Genomic DNA, 14,739 nt, shown 5'->3' on the forward strand with positions numbered 1-14,739 from the left:
ATTTTGGTTGTAACATTAGGACAGGGTTGTGATCAATTGTGGAGGTCATGACGATCACATGACGGTAAATGTGTCAAAATGGTGGACTGAGTAAAATTTTTGGAAAAACATGTAAATTCCTTCAAAAATCTTCCTCACCAAACCCACCAGTCAGAATTCTACCAAATTTGAATTATAACATTAGGCCAGGGCCCAGTTTAGCTACAGGTCCAGTGGTCCTATTTTTTTTTAATTGCTTCCTTGTTTCTTTATTTATTTATCATTGAGCTTCAGTGTGTTTGTCCATGCCATAACATTTTTACCAATCGAGCTTTTGTCAACAACTCTTCAACAAACTTTTATTATGAGAATATGGAGAACACAAGTGAATAAAATGTACAATTTATTTTAACTGTCGTTTTTGTCAAGCTTCGTTCGAGTACAATGACACGGATGGGATTTGCATTTTGAAATGCTTTCTATTTTTGCTTTCTTTTTATTCTATTTTATTTTATGTTCCAAGTAGTTGATTATCGATATATTAGTTTTGCTTTCTCTTTTTTTTCTTCTTCTTCGTCTTTGATCTCCAGCTTGTTCACAAACTGGAAGAGTTGGAAAAGATGCTCCCACCGAAGAACTCGTGCCCTGCACACATTTCTCACCAAGCTGGTCATTATCAATTCCAAAATCATACTTCTTTTTTTTTCTCTACTTGTGAAAATCATAATCTGTCACAATTGTTATTGTGCATCCATTTTCTTTATTGAAAATTCCATGACTGACCATTACAGTCGACAAAGATGTCTCCACCAAGCTGAAATTGAATGCTGTTTTGCAGGAGGATATGTGGAGAATTGGAGACCAAGTTCTGATCCACCAGCAGCAGGAGGCCTCACACCTGGTCTCTCACTATCCCTTTCTGATGTCTCATCCATCACTCCTCATTCACATAAGCCTATTTCCTCAAGTAAGTTGCTCAGTTCCAATGATAGGAATCTGACTTTCTGGGGGATTCCCACTTCAAGTTGCTAAAAATAATTCTTGCCACATGGTGTGCATAGACTACATGAGTATTTATCATGCTGCTATTGTAATTCTGTAAAGCTGAATAAGCATTTCCAACCATTTCAAGTCGTGGAATTGTGTACACTTGTGGGCACCCCCGCCCTCTGGGCGGGAGTACCTGTGTCAGCCCACAAAATGCGGATGGTTGCTTTGTGTTTGGGGAGTCAAAGAAGTGTAAAATTGTCAAGGATAGCACCGTGATCAATATAGTTATCACCAGGATGAGTTACAAGATGAAGAAAGTGTGGGATAAGGACGCCGCACCATAATCGCCAATATTTTAATCGCCGCTATGATAGCTGAGGTAACACGAAGTGAGGAAAGTGTGTGATTTGCCTCACCACCTTGATGCACTGTTTGCTGATGCGGATAGACGTGATAACAATAGACATGAATAACGATGCTGGGAAAATGTCCATACCCAATTAGTCAGTGGCATGACCAATCGACGAGTGAATATTGCTGACAGCCACACAATGTCTAATTATTGTGGTAGATTTTGCCTCATAATGAATGGCACCTGTATATATGTACAATAATCTAATATACAAAAAATAAAGTTCGCGTGTTTATGCATTCTGACCTTGCAGAAAATAGTGCAACCAAACTTTGCATGGCCTCCTCTTTCATCCAGGGGATGGTCGAGGGCTATGTTTGGATAAAAAAAAAATTTGACCCCAGAAAAAAAAACAGTTAATTGGCCTTCAGGCCTTGATCGGTTATTGTGCTTATTCACTACCTGGGGTTTTTCTCTGGAAATGATCGAGAAATACGTATTATGAAAATCGTATGTTGAGGTTGCAGTGATTTGTTGTCAACAACACATTTATTTTCAATAGTGTTTACAAGTGTGCCTGTTATTAAAAAGATTCCTTCACTCAGAACATCCAAGCAACAAGTCAACATTGTTTCACAGACATTCTATGAATGTACACTTCACACCCAATCAGGAACCATAAAACTGCCCAGTCATGCTCCTCTTCTTTCTTCTCAGTAATTTCCACTCCAAGAAAACATTTACTAAAAAGAATATTAAAAAAATTACCCCCGGTTGGGGATGACGGTCATCTCTGAAGCTCTGTAAATGTGGATCTCTGATCGGCTTAGAATGGCTTCGATGTCGTCTTTTCTTTTGGTTCAACGTACAGACGAAAGCCCGGGAGTAAAAAGGATAGAAAACCTCAGAAATCAAACTACATTTCTGATATGAGTTATCCGGAGATAGATTTTGAAAATGCTTGATTTGGAACATTTATGATCAATGTGTCTTCAAAAGGATAGAAACCGGACCTCAGAAATCAAACCGCATTTTGAGTCATAAATGGCAGATGATATTTTGACAATGGATGATTTCACAAGTTTACAGCATCGGTGACCTTGCCATTGACCTTCAATCAGGTCTAAAATCATACCGTCGTTCATCACTCATCGACCCCTTCCGACATACCAAGGTTCATCAAGATCGAGCGAAATTTTTTTGACTGTATCACATCAACGATTTTTCCAACTCTGAAGACACGTGACTCGATAACCAGGACGAATTAAAAAAAACCGGCCCGACCAAATTTAGATATTGTTTCATATTATCAGAATCCGAAGAAATTTCGAAGATCGGATCACAAACGGCGGAGGAGATAGATTTTGAAAATGGACGATTTTGCAAATTTGGAGTGACCTTGACCTTGACCTTCAATCATGTCAAAAGTCATACCGTCGTGCATCACTCATCGACCCCTACCTCCATACCAAGTTTCATCAAGATCGGGCGAATTTTTTTTGACCGTATCACATCGACGATTTTTCCAACTTTGAAGACACGTGACTCGATAACCAGGATGAATTTTAAAAAACCGGCCTGACCAAATTTAGACATTCTTCTATATTATCAGAATCCGAAGGAATTTCGAAGATCGGATCATAAACGGCGGAGGAGATAGATTTTTAAAATGGACGATTTCGCAACTTTGGAGTGACCTTGATGTTGAGCTTCACCTTCAATCAGGTCAGAGATCATACCGCCGTGCATCCCTCATTGACATCTACCCACATACCAAATATCAAGAAAATCGGAAGAAAAAACTGGGGACGTACGTACATACGGACATCGAGACTGGTTTTTAACGAGATGACCTAAAAAGGGAAAGCGGTCCAAGTGCATTTTGCAATGCCCAAAATTGGTAATTCATATGAAACCATCAGGCCAACATTCCCCAATTTGTCATTCAGGAAATATTTAAATACATATACAATATTAGTTAGTTATTCATTTACCTTGCTTTTTCATTTTTCCAGATTCTCGTGAGGTGTATGCTGAGAACAAACGGTACGTGTCTTCTTTGGTTTAGGAAGCAACTGTTCGCAGCTTCCATTGTCTTTGTCTTTCATCTTGGAACCATATATTTGATGGATTCATTTCTGCAAGTCTTGCAATCAGGCCACTCTATGTTGCATTCAGAGGAGGCATTATTCATTTGGGGGCCCCATGCAAAACGCAATAGTGGCCCAGTGGGGCCCCTCTCAACTTGTCAATCTGGCATCACGCTAAAATATGCATTTTGGCGTCCGTCCGTCCATCTGTCTGACGTCGATGTATTCGGTTGTTACTTATGCAATCTCAACTAATTAAACTTGCCAAGAGGATGATGGGTCATATGACAAAGATTGCAATGACTTCATTTGCAGTCCTCACCAGGCATTCCGAAGGTGGGGCGATGCATATTATCTTCATAAATGTGTACTGTCCGGTGGTGGTGGGAGAGGGTAGTACGAGTGACACTTCAGAACCCTCAAACACATCATGACTCATGAGTAAGAGGACTCTGGTTTTTTTGCAGTTGAGTCTCAAAAACAACAAAACAAGGCTAAGCGAGTGTGAAAATAACACAGAGGAATTCCCATTTTTATTGTCTTCCCCCCCCCCCCCGCAATGAAAAGGTGTATATGTGTATATATGTATATATATATATATATATATATATATATATATATATATATATATATATATATATATATATATATATATATATATCGCAGCCTGAGCGTCGTTCCACCTTCTCTTGCCATTTTTCAAGGATATCTCAGAATAATGGTAATAGCGCAATAATAATAACAGGACAATAATTGGCAGTCATAAAAATAATAACCTGATCCCCCCTCCCTCCCCCCCCGACTGCTCCCGCAGCTAAGTTTTAAATTATTTTATATGCTTGGACCATTCCTTATCAACAGTTTTGTTGCAGTGCTCACTTGAGTGCTTAAGCCACTCGCCAAGCACTCTATAAGCTGATTGGACTCGTAATGGAACACACCTTGGCACATGTGCTGGGCTGAGGAGCCTTTTCTGGTTCTGCTGTTTGTGTAATGAAGAAAGTTAATTTTTGGGTGATTTTCAACCCTTTCCCCCTTTTGTTGAGCCTTTGTTTTCTCGCTTTTCTGCACCGTTGGGTCGTTTTGTTTCATCCTTGAGACAGGGGCTCTGACACATTTCTGATTTTAAAAATCCACAATGTTCCACCGTTTGCATGGGTTATTTCATTTCCTAATGAGGGGGTGTTTTGTGATCATACAACAAATTGTAGTGTGGATTTACAAAACAATATCAATATGTCTTGACATGAGGCATTGTACAAATTTTATTGTGACTATTGTTACATTTGTGTACATTAAACGTAGTTATTGTTCAACTTGCTTCCTCTACTAAACTAACCTCACCCCATAATTTTGTTATGGTCCCGTCATTTAAATAGTCAGGGAAAACATTTTTAATCAATTCATTACGTCACAATGCTTTCTTTCCTTGAGATGAAGAATTCCCTTTGCATTGCGTTTATCCCCACTTAACTCACAAGTTGACACATTTTGTCGGCAAAGTGAGATGTCATCTTGGGGCCCCATGCAATCACATGGGTTACACACCCCCAAACGCTGCCTCTGGTTACACTGTATGTAATAGATTCATGCAACATTATTCTGAGCACAATCTTTCTTCCATCATGGCTTACTGCAACCTGTTTTATCTTGTGTGCCCAACCTCTGGCCCGTAACTGTAACTCTTAGGTTCAATGGATTGAGTGACATCATTTCTGATATGGTGGAAGATGAATCAAAGGATGCATCTAGGCTGGACCTTGTGCACTCATCACACCATGCATCTTCAAGGTAAGGATAAAGTATGATGTTGGTTTATATAAAGATTCCATTTGATGATCTGTGATTCATATGAGCTTGGTGAAGTGTAATGAAGTACTTCATAGTTATCAGTGTGTGTATCCCTGTCAACATTCTTGCATGTGTTCTTGTTCCTATCTTCTGTCTCAAGGCATTTGGTCTCTCACCCCAATCCGTTTTTGTGGCACTTTGGAGGTGTAGGATATAGACAGGGCTGATTAATTCACTGGAAAGCACAGAAAACATATTTAATAAAAAAAAAATTGGTGTTAGCAGACTTCCTACCTCATGCGATGGAAGATACTTTGGACCGTCTGTGAAGGTGAAATTAACATCTGGCACTGATATTTGAAAGTACAGTCAGCTTATAAACTTCCCTTGTGTTCCTTCCCCTACCATTTTCTGATTAGCCCCCGTTGGACTTCGTCAGAAACGGGGGCTCATGGATTGGGTCTCGTCTGTCTATCTATACATACGTCCATAGCCATATCTCAGATGTGTATCGACTGATTTTGTTCAAACTTGGCACAAAGACCATACATGATGGTACACATAAGCACATCAATCTGTTTCGCGATTCCATCAAAGATGGCCAACTGTGACAGCATTTTAATTGTAAAAACCCGATTTTGAACACGTCCTCAACCATCTCTCGGACATGCATTTACTGATTTTGTTCAAACTTGGAACACAAATAATGAACTGGAGGGGGAGCACTCGGGAGAGTGCAAAACCTCCGCCGCCAATACTGCTGGGTCACTCAAGTGAACCTTATATCTTATTCATTAAATATGTTAACAGTGCTGAGAGTTATAGTTCTTTTCTCCAACATTTGGGGGGGGGGGTTGGAAATCACTTAAAACATGTAAAAATGCCAAAAAAAAATCGAAATTTTGTTGAAAAAAAAGTTGCAAAAATTTTTTTCTCTAAATTTTTTTGGGGGGTTTGAAATCACTTAAAACATGTAGAAATGCAAAAAAAAGTTTTTTTTTGGAGAGGGGGTAACAATTTTTTTGGGGGGGTTGGAAATCACTTAAAACGTAAAAATGCAAAAAAAAAATTTCTCAAACAATTTTTTTTTTGGGGGGGGGGTTGGAAATCACTTAAAATATGTAGAAATGCAAAAAAAAAAATTTTCTTCAATAATTGTTTTTTGGGGGGGGGTAACAATATTTTTGGGGGTTGGAAATCACTTAAAACATGTAGAAATGCAAAAAAAAAATTCTCTAACAAATTTTTTTGGGGGGGAGTAACAATTTTGGGGGAGGGGGTTGGAAATCACTTAAAACATGTAGAAATGCAAAAAAAAAAAAATTTATCTAACAAATTTTTTTGGGGGGGTAACAATTTTTTTTTTGGGGGGGGGGGTTGGAAATCACTTAAAACATGTTGAAATGCAAAAAAAAAATTCGATTTTTTTGGGGGGGGGTAAAAAATATTTGGGGGGGTTAGAAATCACTTAAAACATGTAGAAATGCAAAATAAAATTTTTTTCTCTTAATTTTTTTTTGGGGGGGGGGTCCAAGTCCAAAATTTAATGGCATGATCCTTGGACCATACCTAACCCCCCCACCAAGTTTCGTCGAAATCCGTCGAGGAGTTTTTCCGTAATACTGTTCACAAACAAACAAACAAACAGAAAGGGGTGAAAACAGTAACCTCCATCCATCTTCGAAGATGGCAGAGGTTAATGATGGGTTACATATGCATGTCATTGCTTTTCGAGATCAGATCCACGATGGCCGACTTGGCACACAAATAATGATGGCTTGCATACAGTATGCGTCATTGCTTTTCGAGATCAGATCCATGATGGCCGACTCAGCACACAAATAATGAATGATGGCTTACATATGCACGCAATTGCTTTTCAAGATCAGATCCACAATGGCTGACTGGCAGCCATTTCGTGACTTAAACGTGTCCCCAACCATTTATCGGAGATGCATGGTCCGATTTTTGTTCAAATTTGGCACAGGCATGGTGCACAATAGCATAAACTTGCACCTCACTTTATTTTGCGATCTGATCAAAGATGGCCGACTGGTAGACTGGCAGCCACTTTTAGTTGTAAAAAAAACCCCGGTATTGAACATGTCCTCAACCATTTGTCTTGCATGCATTTACCGATCTTGTTCTATATTTTTTCATGCCTGGATCATGAAGCATCTTTCATGAAAATTAAAAAAAAAATCTGATTATTCTTTTCAATTTCACCCCAACCACATTTAAGTAAAGTTTACAAAAACTGATCAGATAGTATTTTCAACTGAATGATAATTTCCTATTGTCTGCAGTTATAGAATTTCTTTGATACATAAATATATATTATTTAATGTTATACTGTTTGTGTAATTCAGTTTGTCTCCACTAAAACGTATGATCATTGAATCTCTTCTGTGCAAAATTTGCATTCCTCATGGAAAAATATCATACACGTCATGTGACCAACTATCTTATGCAATTTAAGTACGTGACCCACATCGTTAATATTCATCACTGAATAACCCAATCGTACACAATCTTCCATGTCACATGACCACTCATTTCAGTTGCACATACACAGAAATCTTGCAAATATGGGCTGGACTTCTAACTCGGTCCAGCAAAATTGCAAAAACCACGGGGGCTATGACATTTTGTTTTTTCTCCTTATTTTACACCGCTCCTTCCCAATCCCATATCCAGGGAATGCATGACGTCATCGAAAGGTGCCGAAGGAAGGGAGGACTCAGTTTTTACTCCATTTGTTTGTTTTCTTTCTTGTTTGTTCAGGTGATAGATATCTCAGCCATCCTTTAAGCTAGGAAGACTGAAATTTGGGGACAAAAGTGAAGATGTGCTTTGGAAAAAAAGCTTTAATTTTTTTTAATCAATCAATTAATTGATTAATTACTTCATTATTATCGATTTATTTATTACTTTTTTATTTTCTTTCTCATCTGGGCAATATCTCCGGCACCTTTGAGCTTGGAAGCTGATATTTGGACACGACAGTGACCAAGTGATTTGCCTATAAAACGTATTTTTCATTTATTGATTAATTAATTAATTTTTCGATGAATTAGTTCATTTTCAAAAAGTTACAGATTCGGATGAAACAGTGGTGGTTTTGGTATGCTATTAGCCATTTGATTAGGAAATTAATTAATTAATCTCATCCAAAACCACGATCTTTTCTACCCCCGTTAATCCACCCCAAACCTACCTCCTTCAAATTCCCTGGGATCCCAAAAGTTCCCAGTCGTGTAAGGTCCTGAAAGTCCCTGTGGTGTCCATCTTATATACCCGGTGTACCCTGCCCCTTCCCTCTCCCTTCCACAGATCTCCTAATGTCTCTGTTTCCCACTGTTTTGTTCTTCCCTTTCCCACCCCTCTTATCTTCTGCCCCCTCCCACCCCTCTTGGCTTCTGCCCCCTCCCCCTTCAGCATCACCGGGCACCCTGGCAATGTCGCACGCTGGAGGATTTGTTATTTAATAATTTGGCATGGGATGGTGTACTTTGTATGTACCTCGACTTGTTCTCTTTTCTTTTTCCTCTCCTTTTTTCCCCTAACCCCCATCTCTCCTTTCATTGTCTGGTCTCATGTGTGTTTTGCTGTGTTGTATAGAATGTACACTTGCAGGTCCGTGGTGGGGGTGTAGCTTATTGTGTGTGCAGAATGCAGTTGTTTTGCCTCTGCTCCCTCCCTCCCTTCCTTCCCTTAATTTCATTATTTTCCTTTCCTTCCTTTCTTTTCCTCTCCCTTGACTTACCCTTCCTTTCATTACTCCCTCCTCCTTATTGCACTCACCCCCACTCATGTGAGACCCACCCCTCCCCCACTCCCTATATTATTACTCATGGCAGACCATGTGTACCCTGCATAAACCTGTGAGGAGAGGAGGGAATTAGGGGTGAAGGGATAGAGTACGGAACAAACAAATACCAGAACAAGACAGTGAAAACCCGGGCTTTCTATCCCCATCTTTCAGATATCATTGCAATAACAAACACATTTCTATCCACTGCCACATCCATGCAGCCAATTTGGTACAGCAAATTATGGAGCAAGTTCACTTGATTGCATCATTATTGTGGACTCATTTCCCAGTACAAGTCTGAGTCCTGGACACTTGCACATATGTCCTGTCCTGCACATACTTGCTCACATACCAGAATGGACCTCTCGACTGATCCTCATCCTGTGATTTTCAAGATCTGCTCGTTGTCATAGCTCACATTTGACTGGTGCATGCTGGATGTGGGGCTGAACCAGTAACAACTGGAAGCTGTGCTCCAGCAGCTATTTGACTCCCCCTTTGTGCCTGAAAATACAATGGTAAGTAGAAGATCAAGTCTGTATCTCTGACAGCTGCTAAAACTGCAGGAGGATGCAGGACCAGGGAGGCTCACATACCCTGGTTGGCTAAAGAGTTCGTCCAGCTCATGGTGCCAGCCCCCAATGTCCACTCTCAACAACAACCCACATGAGAGAACAAGCATGGACACCAATGCTTACACAGTTTTACGTTCCATCACTGCAAGGAAGCTTAGTGGTCTAAGATTGCAAGAGAAATGGAATGTACCACAGCATCACATGACTCTGCAGAAAGTTCTTGATCTCCATCATAAAGAGGAAAGATGCCAAGCCAGTATTGAACCCATTGGAATAGCTGAAATTATTTGCAGAGCACTTCCATGAGGTCAGTATTTTGGAGCCATTACACAGCCATAGCATTCAACTAATTGTGGACCTCTAAGAACAGGTAGAATGGAGGTTATACCTCCAGAATAAGAGCACGAACAACTCCATGGACCTTCGGCAATCGACGAGGCGTAGATGCCCCGCAGAACCTCCCCACTGACTGTGTAGTAGGAGCTGGTAGAATCCTTTATGAGCTGCTTCAGAGAGAAGGCCACTCAATACTGATTGCCCTACATTCCCTGCACTATATCAGGAGAGCCAACAGACTTACAGGTTAGGTTTATGAGGATTTAAGATGTTGGTGCATGGTAATTTTGATCCTCATTGAAACTGGTGGTCCACAATTTTAAGTAAGAATGACCACACCTTATTAACAACTCCTGGGGCATCTCACTCCTCAGCATACCGAAGTAAGGGAGTAAGTGAGGGGGACGGGGGGGGGGGGAGAGGGTGGAAGTTGAGGATATACTGTTCCTGAGAAAAAAGTACCTGAGCATACCATTTTGGAATTATCTTGCTACCCTCGCCGAAGGAGAGGGTATTGCATTTGAGTCCGTTTCTTAATTGCCGGAATCCTTCGGATTTCGGCAATTATGATGGTCGGTTGTGTGTGTCATTCTGTGTATCTGTCTGTCTGTTTGTTTGTGTGTTTGTTTACCCTGTAGCAGCCACACCATTTCAGCGATCATGACCAAACAGGGTAGAGACATCAGCCATGGTCCAACTTAGACACTTGTCGTTTTTGGTGAATCTCGGTCAAAGGTCAAGGTCAAGGTCACTGAAAAACGGAAATTTTTATTTTCGCAATAACGTCTGCTAAAATGGTCGTATCGACTTCAAACCAAATCCCAAATGTGCATCTTCCAACACTGCATCCAACCATATGTCTCATTGGGGTGTCACACCAACAACCTTCTTAGCGGTCGGGGGTCGAATGTCAGGGGGGGTCCGGTCAAAACTTTCAAATTGCGATAAAAACTCCATTTCAAGTCCGATTGACTTTCAAGTTATGATTATGACCAAACTAAGTGCTATAAATCATTAAACAGTAGCACTATCGACTTGTAAGAGCCAAATTGATTTCCAGGTTTTTTGTTTTCTCAGAGATCATGGAGATATGACAGTTATTCTGGCAATTCCTTGCTCAACGAGCAATTTCATTTGTTTGTTTGTCTGCACAGAACTTTCGTGTTTTTCTCCGCAACCGCTTGTCGGATTGAGACAAAATTTTGACCATGGGAACGACAACTCATGTATGATGTTTTAATGATAATTATTATTGCCATCATAGGTCATGTGGTGTGGCAGCCATGTTGGAAAAACGGAAAAACTTTGGACCTCTATCTGAAAATCCACACCAAGGAAAATATTGAAACTTGGCACATGGAAAGTACTCCTCATGGGGAATAAGTGTGATTGTTTTTTTTTAATGTCGTAAGTGCCTTCATTATGACATCATAATTGCAAATGTAGAACACTACATCCGATCAGTATGACAATTTTTGAGGGTCATCTATGGATAAATTGGTCCACAGAAAAAAATTTGATGACGTTATCGGAAACGTGATTCGGCAGCCATAGTTTTTATTTTTTAACCTTTAAAACCCCTCTTTTTGGAAGTGGTTGAACAGATTGAGGTGAAACTTAACATATATGACCACCTTTCCATGAGGAACAAAAGGATCACACATATGATGTCATAGGTCACATGGTTTGGCAGTCATATTGGATTTACCATTAAATGTATAAAAATTTTCTCCAGAACGGCTGGATGGATCGAGGGGAAACTTAACACAAATGTTCCCCAAGCTATGGGTGTACAATTTTGTTAAGGAATAATGGATAGGTCGCATGATTTGGCACCCATAATTTATTGAAGAAAAATATTAAATAATATTTTCTCTGTAACCACTTAATCAATCGACGTGAAACTTCACAATTATGATCTAGAACTGATCGGGAATATAAGTTTTAAATTTCAACTTCATCGGACACATGGTCTGGCAGCCAGAATTATTTAATTATTTTAATCTGGGCTCTTTTAGTTTTTTATTGTGATTATTATTACGAATACATTTGTACAAAAATAAATGTTTGTATTATGATTGGTGTAAATTATGATGCCACAGCAAATCTGTAACGTAAATCTCTTTAACAACGTGTGGAGAGGCGAGCGCAGTGAGCCGATCCACGCCAGTGTTTATAAAAGCGAAAAACGCGGTGTGAAGCCGTGCCACAATACGTCTATTAATTACGTACTGTTTGAACGTCAGTTGCACCCTCACTACACATATGTCTATTAATTACATACTCTTTGAATGTACCTTTAAAACCTTTTGACTGCTGAGATCCCCTGACATCTCTGAAGACCTTTAAAAACCCCAAAACTTTTAAGACCCTTAAGATACCCAAGACCCTTTAAGACATCGAACACCCTTAAGAACCCAAAGACCCTTCAGACCCCAAAGACCCTTTAAGAACCCCAAAACCATTAAGACCTCTCAATTACCCCTAAGATCATTAAAGACCCCAAAGATCCTTTAGACCCTTGAAGACCCTCAAGACATTGAAGACCCTTTTTGACCCCCGAATACCCTTCAAGACGCATAAGACCCCTAAGCTCTCAAAGATCCCTTAAGACCTCAAATACCCTTTTGTATGCAATTTTTACTTTCCTTCTTTTCTGAAAAATATTGTGAATTATGAATCGTGATCTAATTTGAAGGGAAAAATATTGAATTTTTTTTTGTCAATTGCAAAATGTTGAAAAATGCCCGAGTGTCGATTTTCAATTTCGCCAGTGATATCACACTTTGAAGCCATATTGATTCCAATGGCGGCTTCACCGAGAGAAACATTGCACGTCGAGCTCGGATTCTGATACTGATTCCATTGTCATTAGCAACTCCAAAGGGTCTTGGAATGTTGAAACTGATCAGCGGGATTTTGAAGAAACTATTGGAGACCAACTTCGTCATGGAAACACTTTCGGGGGAATTGTGGAGCCATATTGTTTCAAGCCTTGTGTGAGCGATTCAGAGGAAGAAGGCGGAAGTGTTATTGAAGATGAAAATGCTGGTCACATGATCACTACAGATTGGTGGGGTTTGATTTTCTGTTCAGTTAATTTATAATGGAGGGATTTTGAATTCATGGATAAATCAGTTTATATATTACTCAAGCAGAAATACCCATCATCAGCCGACACCGCAGACAAAATGGGCAATGAATGATTTGACCCACCATCGCAGGCTGACTTGGTGGGTTTCATGTTACGAGATTGTCCCATTTCATAGTTCCAAGTGCCTTTTGATGGTGTAGGAAACTGTACTCACTGACACCTTGCCCCACTTTGCAATTTCTCTAAAGGAAAGACCTCCACTTTTAAGGGTTATAATGGTCTGTCTGTCTTCCTTTGTTAATTGTCTTTTTCTCGCCATTATGCTAGCAACATACTACTTCCTGCAGTGCAATATTGTCCAAATAATGCTTCAGAGGGTATAGCAACACAGTCTGTTTCAACACTGCTTTTATACAAACAGAGGATTTATAATGAATTAACAAAAGTTGGGACACCTGCAGGAATTGTTTGCATCAACTTTCAAGGCTTAATTTACTTCCTTTGCTGCAGAGCAGCTGCAGTTGCTAACCCATTACTTGTTCCCTGAAAATGACCTTTTTTAACAACTCTGAAATTTACATTATTTTTCCGTTTTTGGTAACCTAAACTTTTTTTTAAACCTCTGGCAGTTTACCGCTTAGTTTTGTACTATTTCAGGTTATTCACTGGATTTGAACTGCTCAAATTTCACTAAAAACTGAAAAATGAGGGTGTTCTATAACTTTTGACCGGTAGTGTGTGTGTGTGTGTGTGTGTGTGTGTGTGTGTGTGTGTGTGTGTGTGTGTGTGCGTGTGTGTGTGTGTGTGTGTGTGTGTGCGTGTGCGTGTGTGCGTGTGTGTGTGTGTGTGTGTGTGTGTGTGTGTGTGTGTGTGTGTGTGTGTGTGTGTGTACTCACTGACACTTACATTGTTTGTTATGGGAAAATTACATTTGTTTTCCACGTTTTCGGCTAACATGGTAAATTCTTGGAATGCAACTACCGCGTTAAATGACGAATTAATGAATATGACGCTCAAAGTGGGAATAATGAAACAAACGGTGGGAAACACACCCTGCCACCACCTTAACATGGTTATTCATACTTGAGTCAGGTCAGGTTCGATCTGTGACCTGCTACAGGTACCATGTAAACCTGTACTAACCTGTTCCATGGTCGGGTTGTCGGCGACTAAACCGTCTCCCCCACCAGGTTTTGTGGTGAGGGGGGTGTTTGGATATGGACACCCAGCAGGATTAAAAACAAAACCTGTCAAAGGGCGGAGGAGCTCCTTGTGAGCCAACGGCCATCCATATCTAGTGCCCAACTGTGTCTGCAGACGTCCTCCTGCAGTTGGGTTACTTCTTATTAGGAGGTTGGTGGCAGGATTTGCACTCCAGCCACCGTAAAACCCTTCATTCCGCAAAACGTAAAAACGCAAAAAAATCTGAAAACCCACTCCGTGGGAGTACCTCCTGTGCAGCTTCCCTTCGCAGGGCAGCTCACCGGATGACGGGATTGGGGCAAAGCCTTCGGGACCCCCAATCTTTGATCGGAGGGAAACCACGGGGTAACATCCCTGGGTCAGATTGCGGGAGAGTGTGTCGGAGTGGTGCTGAGGTGTCGTCCACCAGAAGGCGGTCTCCTTGGGTTAACCTGAGGCGGTCCCTTCGGGTGGGTGCCTGGAATGTCCTATCCCTAAGAGAGGATGATCACCTGTCTCTGTTATCATCTGAGCTC

At 40.4% G+C, this 14,739-nt stretch overlaps 1 protein-coding gene across 10 annotated transcripts in view; it reads left to right on the forward strand.

Annotated features, from left to right (window-relative positions):
* CPLANE1 (ciliogenesis and planar polarity effector complex subunit 1) overlaps positions 1-14,739 on the forward strand; it is a 286,624-nt gene that overhangs the window by 226,573 nt on the left and 45,312 nt on the right. For 9 of the 10 annotated variants that reach the window (XM_085871012.1, XM_085871011.1, XM_085871005.1 and 6 more), the window contains 4 exons: positions 570-648; positions 818-946; positions 3,337-3,367; positions 5,101-5,202. In XM_085871012.1, the coding sequence (XP_085727138.1) occupies positions 570-648; positions 818-946; positions 3,337-3,367; positions 5,101-5,202 (341 nt within the window). The remainder of the gene's footprint in view (positions 1-569; positions 649-817; positions 947-3,336; positions 3,368-5,100; positions 5,203-14,739) is intronic. The other variant, XR_015055411.1, reaches the window with a different exon arrangement.

The sequence above is a fragment of the Eptatretus burgeri genome, chromosome 2 (genome assembly GCF_056783735.1).
Source record: "Eptatretus burgeri isolate ZD-2024b chromosome 2, Ebu_testis_v1, whole genome shotgun sequence".
NCBI lineage: Eukaryota > Metazoa > Chordata > Myxini > Myxiniformes > Myxinidae > Eptatretus > Eptatretus burgeri.